At 33.3% G+C, this 18825-nt stretch overlaps 2 protein-coding genes across 3 annotated transcripts in view; both read left to right on the top strand.

The window, feature by feature from the left end:
* Nucleotides 1-8849, top strand: part of LOC145676672 (uncharacterized) — a 22204-nt gene extending 13355 nt beyond the window's left edge. Inside the window, exons 4-5 of the mRNA XM_081747517.1 lie at nt 7441-7529; nt 8822-8849. Coding sequence (XP_081603643.1) covers nt 7441-7529; nt 8822-8849 — 117 coding nt within the window. The remainder of the gene's footprint in view (nt 1-7440; nt 7530-8821) is intronic.
* Nucleotides 1-15661, top strand: part of LOC145676670 (uncharacterized) — a 16419-nt gene extending 758 nt beyond the window's left edge. Inside the window, exons 2-5 of one of the 2 annotated variants that reach the window (XM_081747513.1) lie at nt 7441-7529; nt 8114-8196; nt 8822-8912; nt 10956-15661. In XM_081747513.1, coding sequence (XP_081603639.1) covers nt 10964-15211 — 4248 coding nt within the window. In that variant the 5' untranslated portion in view covers nt 7441-7529; nt 8114-8196; nt 8822-8912; nt 10956-10963 and the 3' untranslated portion in view covers nt 15212-15661. The remainder of the gene's footprint in view (nt 1-7440; nt 7530-8113; nt 8197-8821; nt 8913-10955) is intronic. The other variant, XM_081747514.1, reaches the window with a different exon arrangement.
* The last annotated feature ends 3164 nt before the right edge of the window (nt 15662-18825 follow it).

Raw genomic sequence — 18825 nt, forward strand, 5'->3', positions numbered from 1 at the left:
ATAAAAGAATTAATTGCCGAAGGCACATACGCTAAAAAGTTTAGCAGTAAAGAAGCTCTATTATTATTATTATTATTATTATTATTATTATTATTATTATTATTATTATTATTATTATTATTATTATTATTATTATTATTATTATTATTATTATTATGAGCTGGAATTTTGCGCATCTTGAGCTTAATTTTAAACTTGTTTTCCGTTTTGGAGATTTTCTATTTTATTATTGTGCAGTACAGAATTTGAATCAAAGTTGTAGGAAACATTATTTGTTGAAGTGATTTATTGGAGTTTACTAGTGTGAAATGCGTATTTATCACGTTGGTGTTTAAGGTTTTCTAACTAGGAATCAATTTGAGATTATATATAAAGAGAAAATCCTTCGTTTTGCGAAAAAAGGATTAATTGCAAGAATATTATCTTATTTGGTTGTTTTTCAGTGCCTTTTATCATCATTACGTTTGTTTTCCTTATTTTGTAATATGACCATTAAATTGTGATGTCAAGTCTAGTGAATTACATTTAGGATGTTTCCTTATAGTCATCGAATACTAAACTTTTTATTGATGATTTTACATACCGATAGTATAAAGTATTGACTTTATATGAAATGGGGCATTGCCAATGTTACAGGAATTGCTGCGTGACAGAATAATTAAGTTTAAAGGGTTTGAATTATAAAATTTTGTGAGTATCCAGCGAGTTGATAGCAGTAAAAAAAATAAAGAGTGTCCAGCTAGGGACAAGTCATGAGATGTAATTGTAGAATAATTTCCATTATCATCTAGATGCTTTACACCGCATAATGAGAGGAGTCTACGCTTATTGACCGTAATGTTATTTTTTATATTAGCCTTGTAATTGAATTTTATTTTCCCACTTAGATCTTTTGGATTATAACTGATCGAAAATGTACTTTTTCAATTTCACGGTTATTGAGTAAAATTACGTTTAGAGTTTAAGATAATACATAGAGTTCATTTAGAACTGTGGGTATATGAGCCATATCTTAGCGTTGCTCCCCCATTGCGGGGTTTCCCATAACTAGGACGTGTATGTTAATTGATTAGTAAGGAACAAGCTTTATTATTACTTTTAACAGCTAGGCTATAGGAGACATGGACCTATATTTTATTATTATATTCCTGAATCACAGGAAGTAACATGGGGAATCTCCACCGTGCTAAAGCCGTATATGATACTTCGAGAAAACCTTAATACTTTATAGATGTTATTTCTTTTGGACGCATATAAAATTAAATTTATGGGGAGGAGCTTAAATGAAAGTAGAAATCGCGTAGAGCGAAATAACAGTTTTTAATTTATTGGATGTCATAGAGTGAAGCAAAGCGAATAGATTCATAACTGATGTAATAGCGTAATACAGTTAATATTGACACTTAACGACATTGGATAGACTGTATGAACTAAGTTATTGCTTTTTTAATGGGTGGCGAAACATAAGTTTAAAAGTTATGGCTATTTGAGACATGAACCTTCAACGGTGTAATTATATGAGGCATATATTATTGAATTACTAGTACCGCTTTGTTTGGTTTGAGATTCTAAAGGCTGTTAGTAATTTTAAAAACGGACGGCACACACGTTTGTTTGTTTGTTTTTTTTTTTAAAAAAAAGTTTTGGAGAACAAATTTAAAGAATTCTCTCACTTTGTTTACTACATTATATTGTTTTAAGGCACTTGAGGAAAAACTAACACTTATAATGATTTGAGGAATAATTCCGATTTTTTGCAATTATAGTTGCTAAGTTATGAGGGAAATGGTGATTATTTTGATCCATTAAAATAGATAGAACCCCGAAAAATCTATGGACATTGTTATAATGCCCTAACTTGCCTTTGAAGTAAGCACTCTATCACTGATTCCCCACAAATAAAGAAATATAGGAAATATTTTGGTATGAGGACAAATTGATTAATACTAAGACTATATAAAGGAGGTGTTGTACTGATTTGATATTTAGATTAATTACACGGTATTTTAGTTTGTAGATTACATTTTTATTAAGAAATAATGAGGATTACAGGGTCCGTAGACATAATTTTAGATACAACGAGCTATAGTACTTTTGAATTTTGTTTGTAGCGTACTATTTGAGTTTATTGAAACTAGTATTTCCCGAAACTAAATTTGATTTGTACCTGATTGAGTTTTAATATTATTGGAAACATAATTTTATATTAGAATTATCAAATTAGCTATTAGTTCCGTATTTGTGTAAAATAAGTTGAACAGTATACATAAATTGTGTTTTTCGCAGCCTTGTTTACAGTAATATTTGAATATTAGCGTACCCGATTTGTTTTATATCTATTTCCGTTTGATAATACAAATGAGAAAATGTTTAGATGGAGAAAATTTTTAAATGAAATTTCTTAATTAACAAATAGAGTCTTTAGCTTCCTTAAAATATTTGATGCCGGCGAGAAATGTTATAGCACTCCTCAATACTTGTAAGGTTGATTGGTTAGATGTTCAGGACAATACTCAGAAATACATATAGAATTGGAATTGAGAATTTTAGATTTTTTTTTTTGGGCTACCTTGGATAATGACTTATTTGAGGACATGTCGTAACTTGTATATTTTGACATTTAAAATGCTTAGCGTACACCTGGTTTAACTATATAGGGAACGATACCAAACATATTTAATAGAAAAGTGCCTGAAATGTTATGTAGACTAGATAAGCACTTATGTACTGCTGGGTTGCATACAACCAGGGATACTATCATATTTCAACTTATTCTTTGAAATTTATTATTATACTGAGATGACATATTTTAGTTTAGCGTCCCACAATTATGACTTTCGTAGAATACTCACCAATTTTCTTTTAAATGTACGCCAAAGACGGGGTGGGGTCCCACCACAATTTATATAAGATTTTAAAATTGTTATGATCGGACATGGACACTAAGACCGGACACTAAGATTGGGGCAGAGGGAAATTTTGTATGTACTTGTTAGAGGATCAGTATTTTTCAGTTTATGGTGATTATGAGAAAATGAAAAAATGAAATGAAATCTTTTTTGAGTTCCCATGGTTATGCCGGTTTTTATATTGCTTCGCTTTACAAAGAAAGCTCTTAAAAGTATATAGGAAGTGGGAGGAAACCCACGCACACTGTGTTTGTCCACCACAATTTATAAAAAAAAAATAAATCCAAACAATGTTTGTCATGAAAATGTTGAAATATTTGGAGGGAGCAGGGTTTGAACCCGGGACCCGAAACACCAGAGGTGAACGCTTTACCACTTTTAAACTTCCTGACTTATTTCCTACTTTAACCACTTTCAAAATTACTAGGCACGACAGGGACACGAACACAGAAACATTGAGGACAGTTAAAATTCCACCCTTGCTACTACAGAGGGACACGAACCCCAATTGGCTTTACCTCACAATTATCAGCCTAACGCCTCAGACCGTTCGGCTACACCCACTGGCTTACTGAACCATTGCGGTCCCTTATGAGAAATGATTTTATATTGATTTGCTTTACAAAGAAAGTTGTTGAAAAAGTATATAAAAAAGTGGAAGGAAACACACGATTACGCTGATTGTTCACTACAATTTATACAAAACACTTGTTTTTTGGCATGAGAACGCTACAGGAAACCAAGAATTTTTAGCACTGGCCCCAACAATTTTACTATTGAGTATGGCATACATTCGAGTTAAATGGACACAATTTTAACTAGGATACGCATTTAATTAGAAGATTTCAATATAATCAGAGACGGAAAAACTGTACGCTGTTAATATTCGTGAAAGTATGAGGAGTAGTCAATATGAATAATAGAAGCAGAAACATTTGTTTCAATTCAATGTGAATAGTATTGTTCAAGACACTGACACATGTAAAACTAAGAAAAAACCGGTTCATTATTTGTCCAACTTATATTTGCAGATAGGACCAAGTCATTGATTTTGTCAGAAAATATAGCTGATACATTGTAAAGATTCATTTTCAAGCTTACCAATAATAATGATTAAATTTAGGCATCCCTTTTTTCTTATAAATAGTCACTAATTTAGTTCAAAGTAGAATGGTTACCCTGGACCCCTACATTAGATAAATGCTTACCCAATGAGAGTCTACGTATATGGAACCTTATTGTATATGTAACAGAAAGTATCTAATTAAAAGTAAATCTGTATTAGTTGAGTCCGCTACATATGTATTTACCTTGGGTTCTTAAGTAACTAAGTTTTGAAGTACAGATACTTTATATATGTAAAACACATGATCGTTGAAACTATATGAACTCGTATTATTACTACAACTATTGCTACTCCCACTACCACTACTACTACTACTACTATCGCTACTACCAACTACTAGTATTACCATTGTCGCCGCCACTAGCGCCACTAGTATTCTACCAGTACTACCCCCTAGTACTAGTATTACTACTATTGCTACTCTCACTACTACTACTACTACTACTACTACTTCCGACTACTAGTATTGCCATTACTATTGCTACTAATACTCTATCAGCACTACCACTGCTACTACTACTACCACCTCTATTACTACTACTACTATTACTACAACCTTTACTACTATTACAGACTAGTATTATCACTGTTAGCCACTACTGTTATTAGTATTCTACCACTACTACTACTACTACTAGTATTATCACTGTCACAATTACTACTGCTATTAGTATTCTACCAGTACTACCGTTGTTACTACTACTACTACTACTACTACCACCACTACTACTATTAGTACTACCGCTACCACTATTACTACTACTATCGACTACTAGTATTACCACTGTTAGCCACTACTGTTATTAGTATTCTACCACTACTACTACTACTACTACTACTACTATTACCACTGCCACAATTACTACTGCTACTAATACTCTATTAGTACTACCGCTGCTACTACTACTACTACTACTACTATTATCGCTACTTCCGCTACTACTACTACTACTATTACTACTGCTACTATCGCTACTTCCGCTACTACTACTACTACTATTACTACTACTATTGGTTGTATGTAAACTATCGAGTATCGATTACTACTTGTTGCTTTGCTGCTATTTCTTTTGTTCCATTTGTAATCTAACCTTCTTTCTTCTACTACCATGTAAACTTCAGTATGTATGCCTATTTTTTTTCTTTCTTTGCCTGTATGCCCTTTTTTCTAATCAAAGTTTCTTTTCTTTGTGTTTCTTTCTAACTATTTTTACCTATTTGCTCTATGCAGAATGCTATTAGATTTCTATTTCACCTTTTGTACTATTTGTACCTATTTCTATTTTACTCTTTCCTTGATCGGCTTCTAAATTCCCCGTTTCTTTCCTTGGTTTATCTCTATTGAATATTTCTCTTTTTTAGGTATGTCTATCTCTTTTTTATAGAATAATATGATGAAGTAGATAAAAAACTAAGTAAAGTACCATTAACAAGCCATCTCTTACAGGTTAGTATTTTCTCTTGCTTGAGTCTGACGACTTTTTATGTAACCTAAGCTATTCCAACTTATTGTGTGCTACCCTAATTTTGATGGGCTTCCAATTTTACATAAATTACGTCCTGATCCGCTCTTTCTTTGGTTTTCCCTACTATGCTAACATATTCTTGCTTCTGTCCACCCACCTTACTTGTTGTGTAATATATATCTGTCCTTCATTGACTCTATGGTATGGATCGCTAAATATTTTCTTTCTGTTTGTTGTTGTACTATATGATTTTCTCTTTTACTTTGCTGCCGCTACTTTTATTCTTGCTGTTATTGTACTGAACTAAATTTATTTTATTGTATTTGTGCTTTGCCTCATTCGTCAATTGCCAATGACTTACAATAAAGACCAATACGGTCATGATCTGAATAATTTGTTTTGAATTATTTTAAACTTTAAGATCTTGTCCGCAGCTAAGCTTTAACTAATTTTATGGAACCCGGAGGTTCACAGAAGCTCTCCACTGACTTTTATTCTTGCATCAATTTTTACTTTGTATTCCAATCTCTGCGAGATCCATCTTAATATTTTCCTTCCAGCTGTGCCTAGGTCTTCCTAATGGTTGTTTTCCGACTGGTCTTCCAGTCAAGAGTTTGAAAGCGTTCTTTCATTTTAGCTGCATGATTTGCTCACCTAGACTTGACGATCCTAACAATGCAGGGTAAACCATATAAATTATGTAGTTCCGCCATTTTCCATTTCCGAGGACTGAATATTCGTTTTAGGATCTTGTTTTCAAAGTTACTTTTTTAGTTTATGTTTTTCCCTCAGAGTAAGTGACCATGATTCACAACCATACAGAACAACAACTAAGCTTTAAATGTTTCCTAAACTTAAGCTCATGGTTTGCTTTTACGTGCTAACTAATTAGTTCGCTAGTTCTTAATGCTAAACCAGTATGATGCTTTTAACTAATGCATGCTCAAGTTTATGTTCCTATCCTGAACTAAGCTTAAGCTATTTGTAAAGTTTTCTGCCTCCCTGTTTGCTATTATATGTCTGTTACCAATTCTATTATTAGATGTCTCTTAGAATTTCCAATTGTGCTCCTCTTTGTAGATGATTTTAAGAGTGGTGTACGGGTTCCTTATTGTGCTAACATTATATATTTCTTAACCTGCTTGAGTACTATTTTATTGTGTTTAGTATTTTTTTTCTTACTTGACTTCTACTGCTATTTACTATTATTATTAGCACTACTACTTGTATTTTTTCAAGATGTTTGTCTGTTATTCTATTATAACTTCTTTAACCTAACCCAAACTATTTGACATAGCTATCACATGTCTTTTATCTTTCTGTATATAGCAGAAGCTTTCTGTTTGTGTATAATCCAAATTTGCTGTTTTGTCTTTACGCATGTTTTCTTCTTATGCCTGCCTTTGTTTTTTCTTTGTATTGTTTTTTGTACTCTGTTTTCGTAGACGTTTTTTATAAATGTTTCCTTTAGGTTTCTCGTAACTTATCAAAACGCCATTGACATCTCCTGCCACCTCTTCCTAGTATCTTATAGTACTGATATTTGAAAATTTAATTCTAACAGAACCAAATGATTTATACATATTTCAGAAATATATATCTTTAGATATACTCAATATCATGTTCTTCTATCTTATATTAGGCATACCATATAGTATACTAACATATAAGTTAGATATAGATATAGTTATAGATATAGATATATATAGATATAGTTATAGATATAGATATAGATATAGATAGATATATAGTTAGATATACTTATAGATATAGATATATATAAATATAGTTATAGATATAGTTATAGATAGATAGATATAGATAGATATAGTTATAGTTGTAGATATAGATGTATCTCTAATGTAAATATAGATATATAGTTAGGTATAAGGTTTTATACTACAACATATGTTCTAACATATGTTACGTTATATTTTAGGTTACCATTATTACTGGTGTACTACTAACAAGTATCGAGAAGTACCAACCAGAAGTACCAGAGGAGCAAGATATTTTCTGCTACCAAAGGTATTTTTTATTCCTTTTGTACTTAAATAGACCATTTATGTTGGTGCAAGAATATTATTGAAAATAATACGAATTATTTGTACGTTCGCAGCGTAGCTGCTTTGAATTTGTGTAAGAAAGGAGTTATTTACAGTTTTGCAGTATAGCTGCTCTTACGAGTATGCTCTGGCATACAAACCAATAAAATATTTTAAAAACGAGCTTAGTATTTTCGAAATTATTTGTAGGTTCACACTACAAGTGTTCTGAGATTTCATAGAAATCGAACCAATAAATAAGTTGAATTTGCTAAGCAAATGATCCAATAAAATAAAATAACACGAACGAATAAAATAATCACACTACAAGTGTTCTGAGTTTGCTTCGCAAACGACCCAATAAATAAGTTGAATTTGCTACGCAAATGATCCAATAAAATATTTTAATATTTCGCAGCGTAGCTGCTCTTACGAGTTTCTATAAGAATTTTTTCTATAAGTGTTCGAGTAATTTATTACGAGAGGTTAAATTAATAAGAAGCGAATCATAAAAATGATTAGGAAAATAAATTACAAGTGTTACTTAGTAATGTTTCATTGTTTCAGGGCAAGTAATTGGAGGTAACTACTTGGAGTAAAAGTTGCAGCGGAATTCAGAATTCCAAAGTATCAAAGTTCACAGAAGTAAAGTAAGTATCATTGACAACTTACATAATAGTTTGTGTTTAAGAATTTTTTTGTAAGTTCACACTGTAAGTGTTCGAGTAATTTATTACGAGAGGTTAAATTAATAAGAAGCGATCAAATTAAAGTTAACAAGGAGTTTGCTCAGCAAACGAATTATTTACAAGTTCAGAGCGTAGCTGCTTTGAGCTTGTGTAGCATGCAGATTACTTTGAAAGAATTATTTGACATCAGTTATTTTTGAAAGCCTGTACTATTTTGTAACATGCAAATTACTTTGAAAGAATTATTTTGCATTACTTATTTTTTGAGAACATGCATTTGTTTTGCACAACATAAAGTTTATAACATGTTTCCGTTTACAACATACATTTTCTTTTTTGTTAACAAATGTTAAATTTTTTTGTTCACATGAAAGTTTTTTAGCATGCAGTTTTGTTAACACCACTTAAAAATTTTTTAGCATGCAGTTTGTTAACACCACTTAAAAAAAATTTGTAGCATGCAACATAGTTAAATTTTTACAAATTAATTTCTACAGTTTAGTAATATACATTTTCAAATTTTTTTTTTTTTTATACTGAAATATAATTTCATGTAAAGTAATATTGTCTTTCTTTGTTATTACAGCATTCAAGTGTTTCATCCTCAAGTGTGAATTTATCACTTCTCATATTTTATTTGACATCTAAGAACATTTAGATAAGGATTTCCAGCGGCGGTAAGTGTTCATATACATTTTTTTTAAACTTTAAAACTTGTTAATAAATAGAAATAAAAATAATTGTTACTTACATAAATGAAATAATAAAAACAATATTTTAATCTAATAAAACTATAATATAAAGAGTATATAAGATTAATCACAAAAAAATAACATAATTATGAAGAATTGAATATTACAATTAACAAACTTTCATTAGTAGTGCATTATAAAAAATAGTTACAATAAATCAAAATTTACAAATTGAATAATAGAAAGTCACAAAATATTTATTAAATATATTAGTTTTCTTTGTTGATGCATTTCATTGAATACTGATTTTAAATTTAGTAATTGATCTTTTAAATAATGATGCTTTTCCTAATATGATTTAATTATTTTAATTTTTGCTAATCCTATTTAATAAATTTTCTCTGTTGATTGGTGTTTAACTATGATTTGTAAGTAATCGAACTTTCATTTTAACCATACGTAATTTTTCTTAACTATAATTTGTAACAATTAATTATTTGAATGCTATTTTGAATAGAACTGCATTATCTTTAAAATCTGCTGTTTCTATGCTGTTGTTTGTTTAATAATAATTGGCTTAATTAAATATGGATTTGCTAACCTATGTGGATTAATTCAGTATATTCTTTAAATCTCTGCTATATTGTTTGTCTGATAAAGTTCTGATGCTTTGGGTCATAAACTATTTTAAAACCTTTTTCTAACCTTGTTTCTTAATTGATTTTTGCTAAATTATTTCTTCTTTGATGTGTTTTGTTTCCTATGTTATTTTTATTAATTTGTGTTTCTGTTTATTATTACTTGGATTTTTATTGCCAATGTTATTTTGAAATGATTTTTATTCATTGGATTGTTCACATCAAATATGTTCATTTTTTTTAAATATGAAAATAATAATGTTCGTGAAAATTAAATATTCGGAAACATTCGGTTAAATTCGGAAATCTTCGAGAACGTCACATAACTTTAAATAATACATGTTTGTAAAATAACATTATTACTTTAGAAAATATTTTCGTTAATATATGATTAATCAGTCTGTGTATGAGATTACAACTAAATTGTCTGGGCACGAGATTACAAACTAAATTATCTGGGTACGAGATTACAAACTGAACACGATTAGGTACGAGACTTTAAAGTAAGTGTATCTGGGTACGAGATTACAAATTAAATGCATTTGGGTACGAGATTACATTTCGGAAAGTATAAATAGAGCGCAGCAGGCCGCGCCGAATCAGTATAGAAGACGTTCCTGTTTGTACGTTGTGTGCTGCAATTGCAAGACAGTTAAATAAATATTACAGGATTTTGTCATTTAGTGTTATCGGAAACTGTGAGTGGATTTGCCGATTCTGTAAAGTGAAAAACTTACGGAGTTATAGTTATCAGGATCTGTCGATAAACATTTAATTATATTTTCAATAAACAGTGTTAATATAGGATTGGTATTTTTCGGCAATCTTCGGAAAAATTCGTTAATGTTCGGAAAATTTCGTTAATGTTCGGAAAACTTCGTGTATATAAGACAGGCAAAACAAAGCGGTCAGTCAGTAGTGAAGAATTATTGAAATTGTAAAGACGTTCCTGGTTTATACTACGGGGTGCAATTAGTTATCGGAAAGTGTTGTTAGCTGATAAAATTAAACAGTATCTTCGAAGAAATTACTTGGTAAATTATAAGTTGGTTATTGTCAGAAAAGTTCGCATAAAATTTTGGGAATAATCCATATCTGCGTGTATATAAGAAGCTCAAAATTGTTAATTGATTATTCTACATGAAGCAGTTCTACTGTGCGAACCTGTGTAAGTGAGCTTTTGGCCGTAATAGTGGTTGGAAAATATACAAATTTGATCTTACGTGGAAACATAGTTCAGTTTGTTTTTGTACTCCAAGGTGTAAATATCGTATTTAGGAAATTACGTCAATTAAAGTTTACATATAAAAGTAAATTAAAATATCTGAGTAATATAAATTAGTGTATAATAATAAGGTGAAATAACTAATTAATTGTTTGTTTAAATTAGATTCAACAATGGCATCTGTTAGATCGTACGATGGCACCAACACAATTAAAACTATGTTGCAGATGTTGGAATCTCGTGGATACAACGATGCAGGAGAGATTTTCTTTACGTGGGAGGTGGTGACACAATGTCATGCATTAGGAACCCGTATATATAACGAACAGTATGCGCGTTTAATACGTGCATTATTGCAACATTTTGGGCATGACCCACTTGTTATTTTGACAAGTTGTAAGTCCGCAAAGGATATTGTTGATTTATATCGTGTGGGCTTCTTCCGTCAAAATAACATGCGGGATTTAGCGCGTAAAAAATTTAGGGAATTTGTGTCTGCAGGGAAGACTACAGGCTTAACTGTTGACGATTCTGACGAGTTATTGGGTGTTCTTCCAGGGGCTAGTACGAGTTCTGCACCAGAACATAGTACATGTTCTACATTGGAACCTACATTGTATGGTGCAGGCAAACGGGATTATTTTCGCATTGTTAATAGTAAAACTAAGCACTATCCTTACTTTGGTCTGCGTGGAAAGGAAGTTACTGTTGAGCGTATGCGCACTACTGGAATCGAAGACCCGCAAACATATATTCGCTCATTATTTGAATTTGTACAAGAACATACGCTAAATGACGTCGATGATGATATGTACATCGGTATTACTATTGAAAGTTCTGCGTCAAAATTAAACAAACCGGTGTACATGACATGGCGTCCTAAAAAGGAATTGAACCCTGATGTATTATTCCGTACCATTGAAAACGTGCTTAATAGTAATGAACATTTTCTTTTTGGGAAAAAGGTGGATTTTAAGATCCATATTGTTAATCCACGCAAGGGAAGGGGTCGAACCCGTGGATCGGCCAAATATGAGGATTATGCAACGCTTTTGGAAAAGTGTACCATCCCTATGGAAAGAAATGTCTATTGTCTTCCTAAGGCTATCATCCTCGGGAAGGGTAGGGCTGATCAGCGTCGTAACTACGTGTACGAGCTAAAGAATCATCCTGAGCGATTGTTGAAGCAGGCCAAGGATTTGTGCGATGATGCTGATGTTACCATTGAGCATCAAAATGGGTGCACTATTACTGATGCGAAAAAATTCCAAAACAAACTAACCCCCGAATATCAAATTGTTATTTATGAGAAAAACAAAATGACTCGGGAGTATAATATAATATATCCGGGAATTCATGCAAACAAACAAATATTAATTTTGTACACAGAAGGGCATTATGAGCTGATTACCAATATTACTACACTTTTGGACAAGTACAATTATTGTCACTATTGTCTGCAAGGATATAATAATGTACAATATCATAGGTGTGTATATAAGTGTCCTGCGTGTGAAAAATATCATGAGCCTTGTAATAACGATATTAAACGCGAGTGTAATGATTGTTTACGACTGTTTCCTTCGCATGAGTGTTTTGCCAATCATAAAAATGTAATTGCACGTGGCAAGACAATGTGTGAATTAAAGAAAGTTTGTCCCGATTGTGGTGATATGTTCAATATGCGAAATAGGAAGTCTGAACACAAATGTGGTGAACATTTCTGCAAAGCATGCTACATGCATGTGGATGGTGACCATATTTGTTTTGTTCAGGCTGCCAAAGTTGAGCATGTCGATACCTTCTTGTACATTGTGTTTGACGTGGAGACGATGTTATTACCCAAAAATGAACGGGGAGAACGAGAACATTGCGTGAATTTTGTAAATTGTATTAATATTTGCCATAAATGCAAAGACACAAAGTTGGATGATCCCTGCTTTGTGTGTGGAGATAAAAATGGATCCCGTAAGTTTGATTTCCAGGATATTGACGGATTTATTAGTCACGTGCTAATAAGTCGGCCAATGTTCAAAAAGATCATAGTACTTTCACATAATGGAAGTAACTATGACATGCAGTTCTGTGCAAGAACCTTAATAGAAAAACATGATCTTGTACCTGATGTAATAATGACGGGCCAAAAAATTGTAGAAATGAGACTTGGAAATAAAATCTATTTCCGTGACACATATTTGTATATGGGAGTCAAATTGTCCCGGCTCCCTGAAGCATTAGGTTTATCTGGCAATTTGCGAAAGGGATATTTCCCATATTTATTTAACACATCCGAAAATCAAAATTATGTAGGCAAAATTCCGTCTTTAGAGTATTTTGATGCAGACAGTCTCAGCCCGAAAGAACGGGGACAATTAATCGCCTGGCACCAAAAACGTGCTTTAAGCGGCGAGGAGTATGATCTCCAATACGAGATGATGGAATACTGTAGGAATGACGTTAAGATTCTTGCAGAAGCTGTGATTAAGTTTTCGAACTTAATCGAGGAAAAAACGAATGGTATCCAGTGTTTTATTTCCTCCCCTACAATTGCAAGTTTGGCAATTTTAACTTATCGGTCCTTATATTTACCAAATGAGGTCATTCCAATTATTCCGCCTTATGGGTTCGATCATCGTGATCGGCAAAGTCTAAAAGCTTTGTATTGGTTACGGTATTTAGAACGTACCAAAGGTAATAAAATTGAACATTCAGGGAATGGATTGGAAAGGCGTATTGGTAAATATAAAGTCGATGGGTATGATAGTAAAACAAATACAGTTTATGAGTTTCATGGATGTTTTTTCCACGGGTGTAAGCGTTGTTTTACAGCATTGCGCCACGTCAGTCTCGATTCTGCCTCTAAGGATAGTACATCCCTACAAGATCGCTTCGAAAAGACCATCATAAAAGCTAATTACCTCAAAAAACGAGGTGTTAATCTCGTTGAAATGTGGGAATGTGATTGGGACCACATGGTGAAAAATGACAAGAGTTTGCAAGAGTTTATTAAAACTCAGTGTAAAGATCTTGTTGATCACCTTGTACCCAAGGACGGTTTTCATGGTGGTCGGACCGAGTGTTTCAATGCGTTGTACGAATGTACTTCCGATGAGTTCATTGCATATTATGATGTAACATCATTGTATCCTTGGGTAATGGCACGTAAACCAATGCCCGTAGGTAAACCAAAAATATACAAGGGGCCGGACTTCCCAGATGTGGGAAGTATCAATGGGTTAGTAAAATGCACCATTTTGCCCCCAAAAGATTTGTATTTTCCGGTGCTCCCATATACGTGTAACGGACGACTTATGTTTGGCTTATGTCGCACGTGTATGGAAGAAGGTATCAATGATTGCATGCATTGCGACGCCGAGCGTGCCTTAACAGACACGTATTGTACCCCAGAACTTCATAAAGCGTTAAAGGCCGGATATAAAATTCTGCAAATTATTGAAGTATGGGAATTCGAACTGTTCGGTTCTGAGGATCGTAATTCGCGTAGTTTGTTCCGCAACTACGTGAATTCCTTCCTCCAAATGAAGCAGGAGGCTTCAGGTTTTCCTGCATCATGTCAAACCAAAGGAGACAAAGAAAAATACGTAGCAGATTATTATGCCCATGAAGGCATAGAGTTAATGGAGGATAATATTGAATTGAACCCGGGTCTGAGGTATATCTCCAAGATATTCCTCAATTCGCTTTATGGGAAATGGGGACAAAGAACGGACTTGTCGCAATCCGTAATTGTTGACACACCAGAAAAATTTTTGCATTATCTATGGGCACCGCAGTACGAGGTACAAAGCGTATTACCCGTCGGAGATAAACATCTTATTCTTACTTTTCATAATACGGAAAATAAGAATAAGCCCTGGAAATTTTCAAACGTTGTTCTTGCGGCGTTTATTACGTCATGGGCACGGTTAAAACTGTATGACTTGATGACAAGTGTAGGTCGCGATAAGGTGTTGTATTGTGATACTGATAGCATCATGTTTGTACAACGCCGTAATGAGAAATCTCCGCTTACATTAGGGCCCTACTTGGGTGAACTAACCGACGAAGTAAAAGAGGGGTGGGAAATAGACAAATTTATAGGTCTGGGGCCAAAAAATTATGCGTATAGGTTAAAAGAAATTGGGACGGGAAAATTTGATTATGTGTATAAAATTCGAGGTATCACTTTGGATTATAGAACACGCGAAGAAATTAATTTTGAGCATTTTTACAACCTGATTCGTGGAAAAATTGAAAGGAAAACAATAAACATCCCAGGTAGGATTACCCGTAAGCGCGGATTTGTCATCGTTTCGCGTCCTGAAACAAAGACCCATCAACTGGTATCCAACAAACGACGACGATTAAATCCTAACAGCACGACTGACTACAGGACATTACCCTTTGGGTACCGTGCCTAATGGTTGGCAAATGTGTGAATGTGTGAGTGCATGAATGGGTTGTAAATATTTGTATATATCTTGTTACTATGTAATAAAATGAACATATAAAAAAAACTGTAAATAAATGAATAAATGGGAAAATATAAATAGTGGTATAAATGAATGAAAAGGAAACACGTAACAATTATACACTCTAACATGTTATTCCCGGGTATGCTATATTATCAAATTCTTTAAATATTTTACAGCCTCTCATGCCCTAAATAATTTATATTGTAAATAATATTTTTTCATATTATAAATAGTATTTATATATTATGTATATTGTATTTTAAGTCATTTGTATCTTATTGTAAATAGTTTTCACAAATATTGTAAATATTTTTTTTTCATAATATATATATTGTATATACTATAATTCAAAAGCTTAAATTATTTTGTTAATCAAGTACAATCAATAGAACACTGTATATATCATTATATTAATCAACTGTTATATATTTTACAATTTTTATTTTTATTATATATCAACATTTTTATTTTTATTATATATCTAAATTTTAATTTTTTATTATATATTTTACATTTTCATTTTATTATATTTATATTTTTTTTATTTTTTATTATATATAATATTTTGTCAATATTTTACAATAAATTTTTTAAAACTTACATCCATGCCTTTAATTTCTACGTCCTATACAAATAGAAAGGTACCTAATACAAATAGTATGTGTATTCTGTATAAGATAAAGGAAGAATACATATGCTTCATATACCATTATATAAACTTATTTACGTACATTATACTAAAGTATGTGTATTCTGTATAAGATAAAGGAAGAATACATATGCTTCATATACTATTATATAAACTTATTTACGTACATTATACTAAAGTATGTGTATTCTGTATAAGATAAAGAAAGAATACATATACTTCATATGCATAAAAATAAAGTATAGATAAAGGCACAATATTTATACTTTTCATAAAATTACAATATCAAATTCATATATTCACTCAATGAATTATTATTTTATTAAGTTTAATAATAATCTGAATCAAAAAGTCAACCGAGGTTATAAATATATCCTAAAACAGGAAATTACAAAATGCGGTATCGCAATATTTGCTTGTTCGCTCAACAAGTTCTTCTACGTCATCATCAATAAAGCAGTGGCAGCAACCAGAAAATAAACAGCAAAATAGCGGGCATGTCATCAAAGGTAAGTAAACTTTCTCTTCTTACTTAAGTTAAAATATTAAATAAATATACAAAGTGCGCCGAAAATACCATTAGCGGCCACGGCTACCGAGCGGCGGATATACAAAGCGGGCGGGGCTAAAACTCGCGACGGTAATGGCGCCAGCAAAAAAAAAAACTAACATTCAATACAACGCGGCAGTCAGTAATATACAAAGTAGACGGGCGGAAAAAGTATAAAGGGAAGTCAAAACATAACCAAACAGTACGGGCGCCAACGGAACCATCTTACACGCGTCATAAGGTAAATAAAAAACAAACAGTGCTTCTGAGCACTGTTAAAAAATGAACAGGGCTTTCTGCGGACTGATAAAAAATGAACAGGGCCTTCTAAGGGTTGCTAAAAAATAAACAGGGCTTTCTGTGGACTAATAAAAAATGAATAGGGGTTTCTAATGCCTAATAAAAAATGAATAGGGGTTTTTGTAGAGTAATAAAAAATAAATTGTGTTTGTTTAATGGAAAATCAGGTGAATCATGGGTAAAATTGCGTCATTATCGATCCACAAACAGGTAAAAAGTCCCTCTAACCATATAAAAAACTATCGTAAGCACATCTTGACTCGTTACCCAGTGGCTAAAAAGTGAGACCCTCAAAATTTAATTAAATTATATCTTACAATGTTGCGTAATTTACACTATAAATATACAAAATATAGGGAATTTCAACCCTTTAGGGCATAATTTGGCAACACCGCGGCACTAAAAAGCCCGTAATACAGCGTAATATCAGATTAATTAAACGTCCGCCATCTTGTTTTCGTGACGGAAGGACATATTGCTACTTAAGTGTCATCTCACTAGTACCAAAGCCAAACCCACATCGCCCAATGTCACTACCATGCTTTCACCTTCACACAATTCTACTTCACACACTACATTGAGCAACTGTATTTTTAGGTCCAACGAGATGTCAATTGAAGAATGCAATACCCTCCTCGTAAAACTCAAGTCCATAACGCCTATTCTTCGTAGAGTTCCTCGAGGAGCTAGACCAGCGTTGGCTGACTCCCTCTGTCACGTTCTGCAGAATATTATATCTACTAATAACTTGCAATCGTGGAAGGAGCTCTTCTTCTTCCCCTACGTAACTCTTTGTTTACCAACAAGAACGAACAAAGTGTCCAATCTCACTACATGGGTGAAACAAAGAATCACAAGTTGGACTAATTCTCGCTGCGATGCCCTTCTTTATCGCCACCAACGACCCTCCAAACCTCGCCGAGTGACAGACCCAGTCTCCTTCAACATCAAGGTTATCGAGAACAAACTTTCCGATGGTGATGTCCATGGAGCAGTCAGACTTCTCGTCTCTGATGACACTTTGGCTCCTCCAGAAGCTACAGTGCTAGATGCATTACGCAACAAACATCCTACACACAGTCATACTTTCACACCCCCTGCACTCATTGACAACGCTCCAGCCGTCCCTAGAGTTTCTGTCAAAGAAGTACAGAAAGCTCTTCGATCCTTCTCTTCCGGCTCTGCAGGAGGTATGGACAGTTTACGCCCTTCCATTCTCAAGGATCTTTTGCTGTGCCAAGACATCGATTCTAGAGACCGTCTGTTAAGCACTATCAGTGATTTTCTTCACATAATCCTCACTGGAAACGTACCTACAGAAATTAGACCACTATTTTTTGGAGCGTCGCTTATAGCGTTAAGGAAGAAAAGTGGTGATATACGCCCCATCGCTGTCGGTAACGTTTGGAGACGGCTTTCAGCTAAGATAGTATGCCAAAGAATTAGAGAACCGTTATCTACTTTCTTGTCACCACATCAGTTGGGAGTGTGCGTTCCTCATGGCTCAGAGGTTACAGCCCATGTCGCCCGACTGTATTATTCTCATCCCCACAAACAGGAGAAAATTTTCTTGAAACTAGATTTCCGGAATGCATTTAACGAAATTAACAGAGACTCTATGCTTACAGCCGTTAAAACGCATTTCCCTTATATATACACCTTCATACATCAGTGTTACTCACAGCCTAGTCATCTATTTTTTGGTGAAGATATACTCTCCCAACGAGGTGTTCAACAAGGCGACCCCTTAGGACCTGCCTTATTTGCGTTAACACTTCACTCTATTGTCAGTAATATCAATACGGAGTTAAACATTTGGTACCTCGACGATGGGACTATAGCTGGAGACAAAGAAGATGTCCTTGAAGCTTTGTCAAAGATTCGTACTCAATCTCGTGACATTGGATTACAGCTCAATTTCTGCAAATGTGAAGTCGGTTTCCTAGGAGTCTCAAACGAACAGGCTAACACCCTTTACTCCCTTTTCAACGAAGTTGCACCTGGAATTCAACTTATATCATCCGACAGAGCCTCCCTTTTAGGGGCTGCGCTACACACTGA

Source organism: Thermobia domestica, unplaced genomic scaffold, assembly GCF_964235325.1.
Source record: "Thermobia domestica unplaced genomic scaffold, izTheDome1.hap1.1 HAP1_SCAFFOLD_284, whole genome shotgun sequence".
NCBI classification, from domain to species: domain Eukaryota; kingdom Metazoa; phylum Arthropoda; class Insecta; order Zygentoma; family Lepismatidae; genus Thermobia; species Thermobia domestica.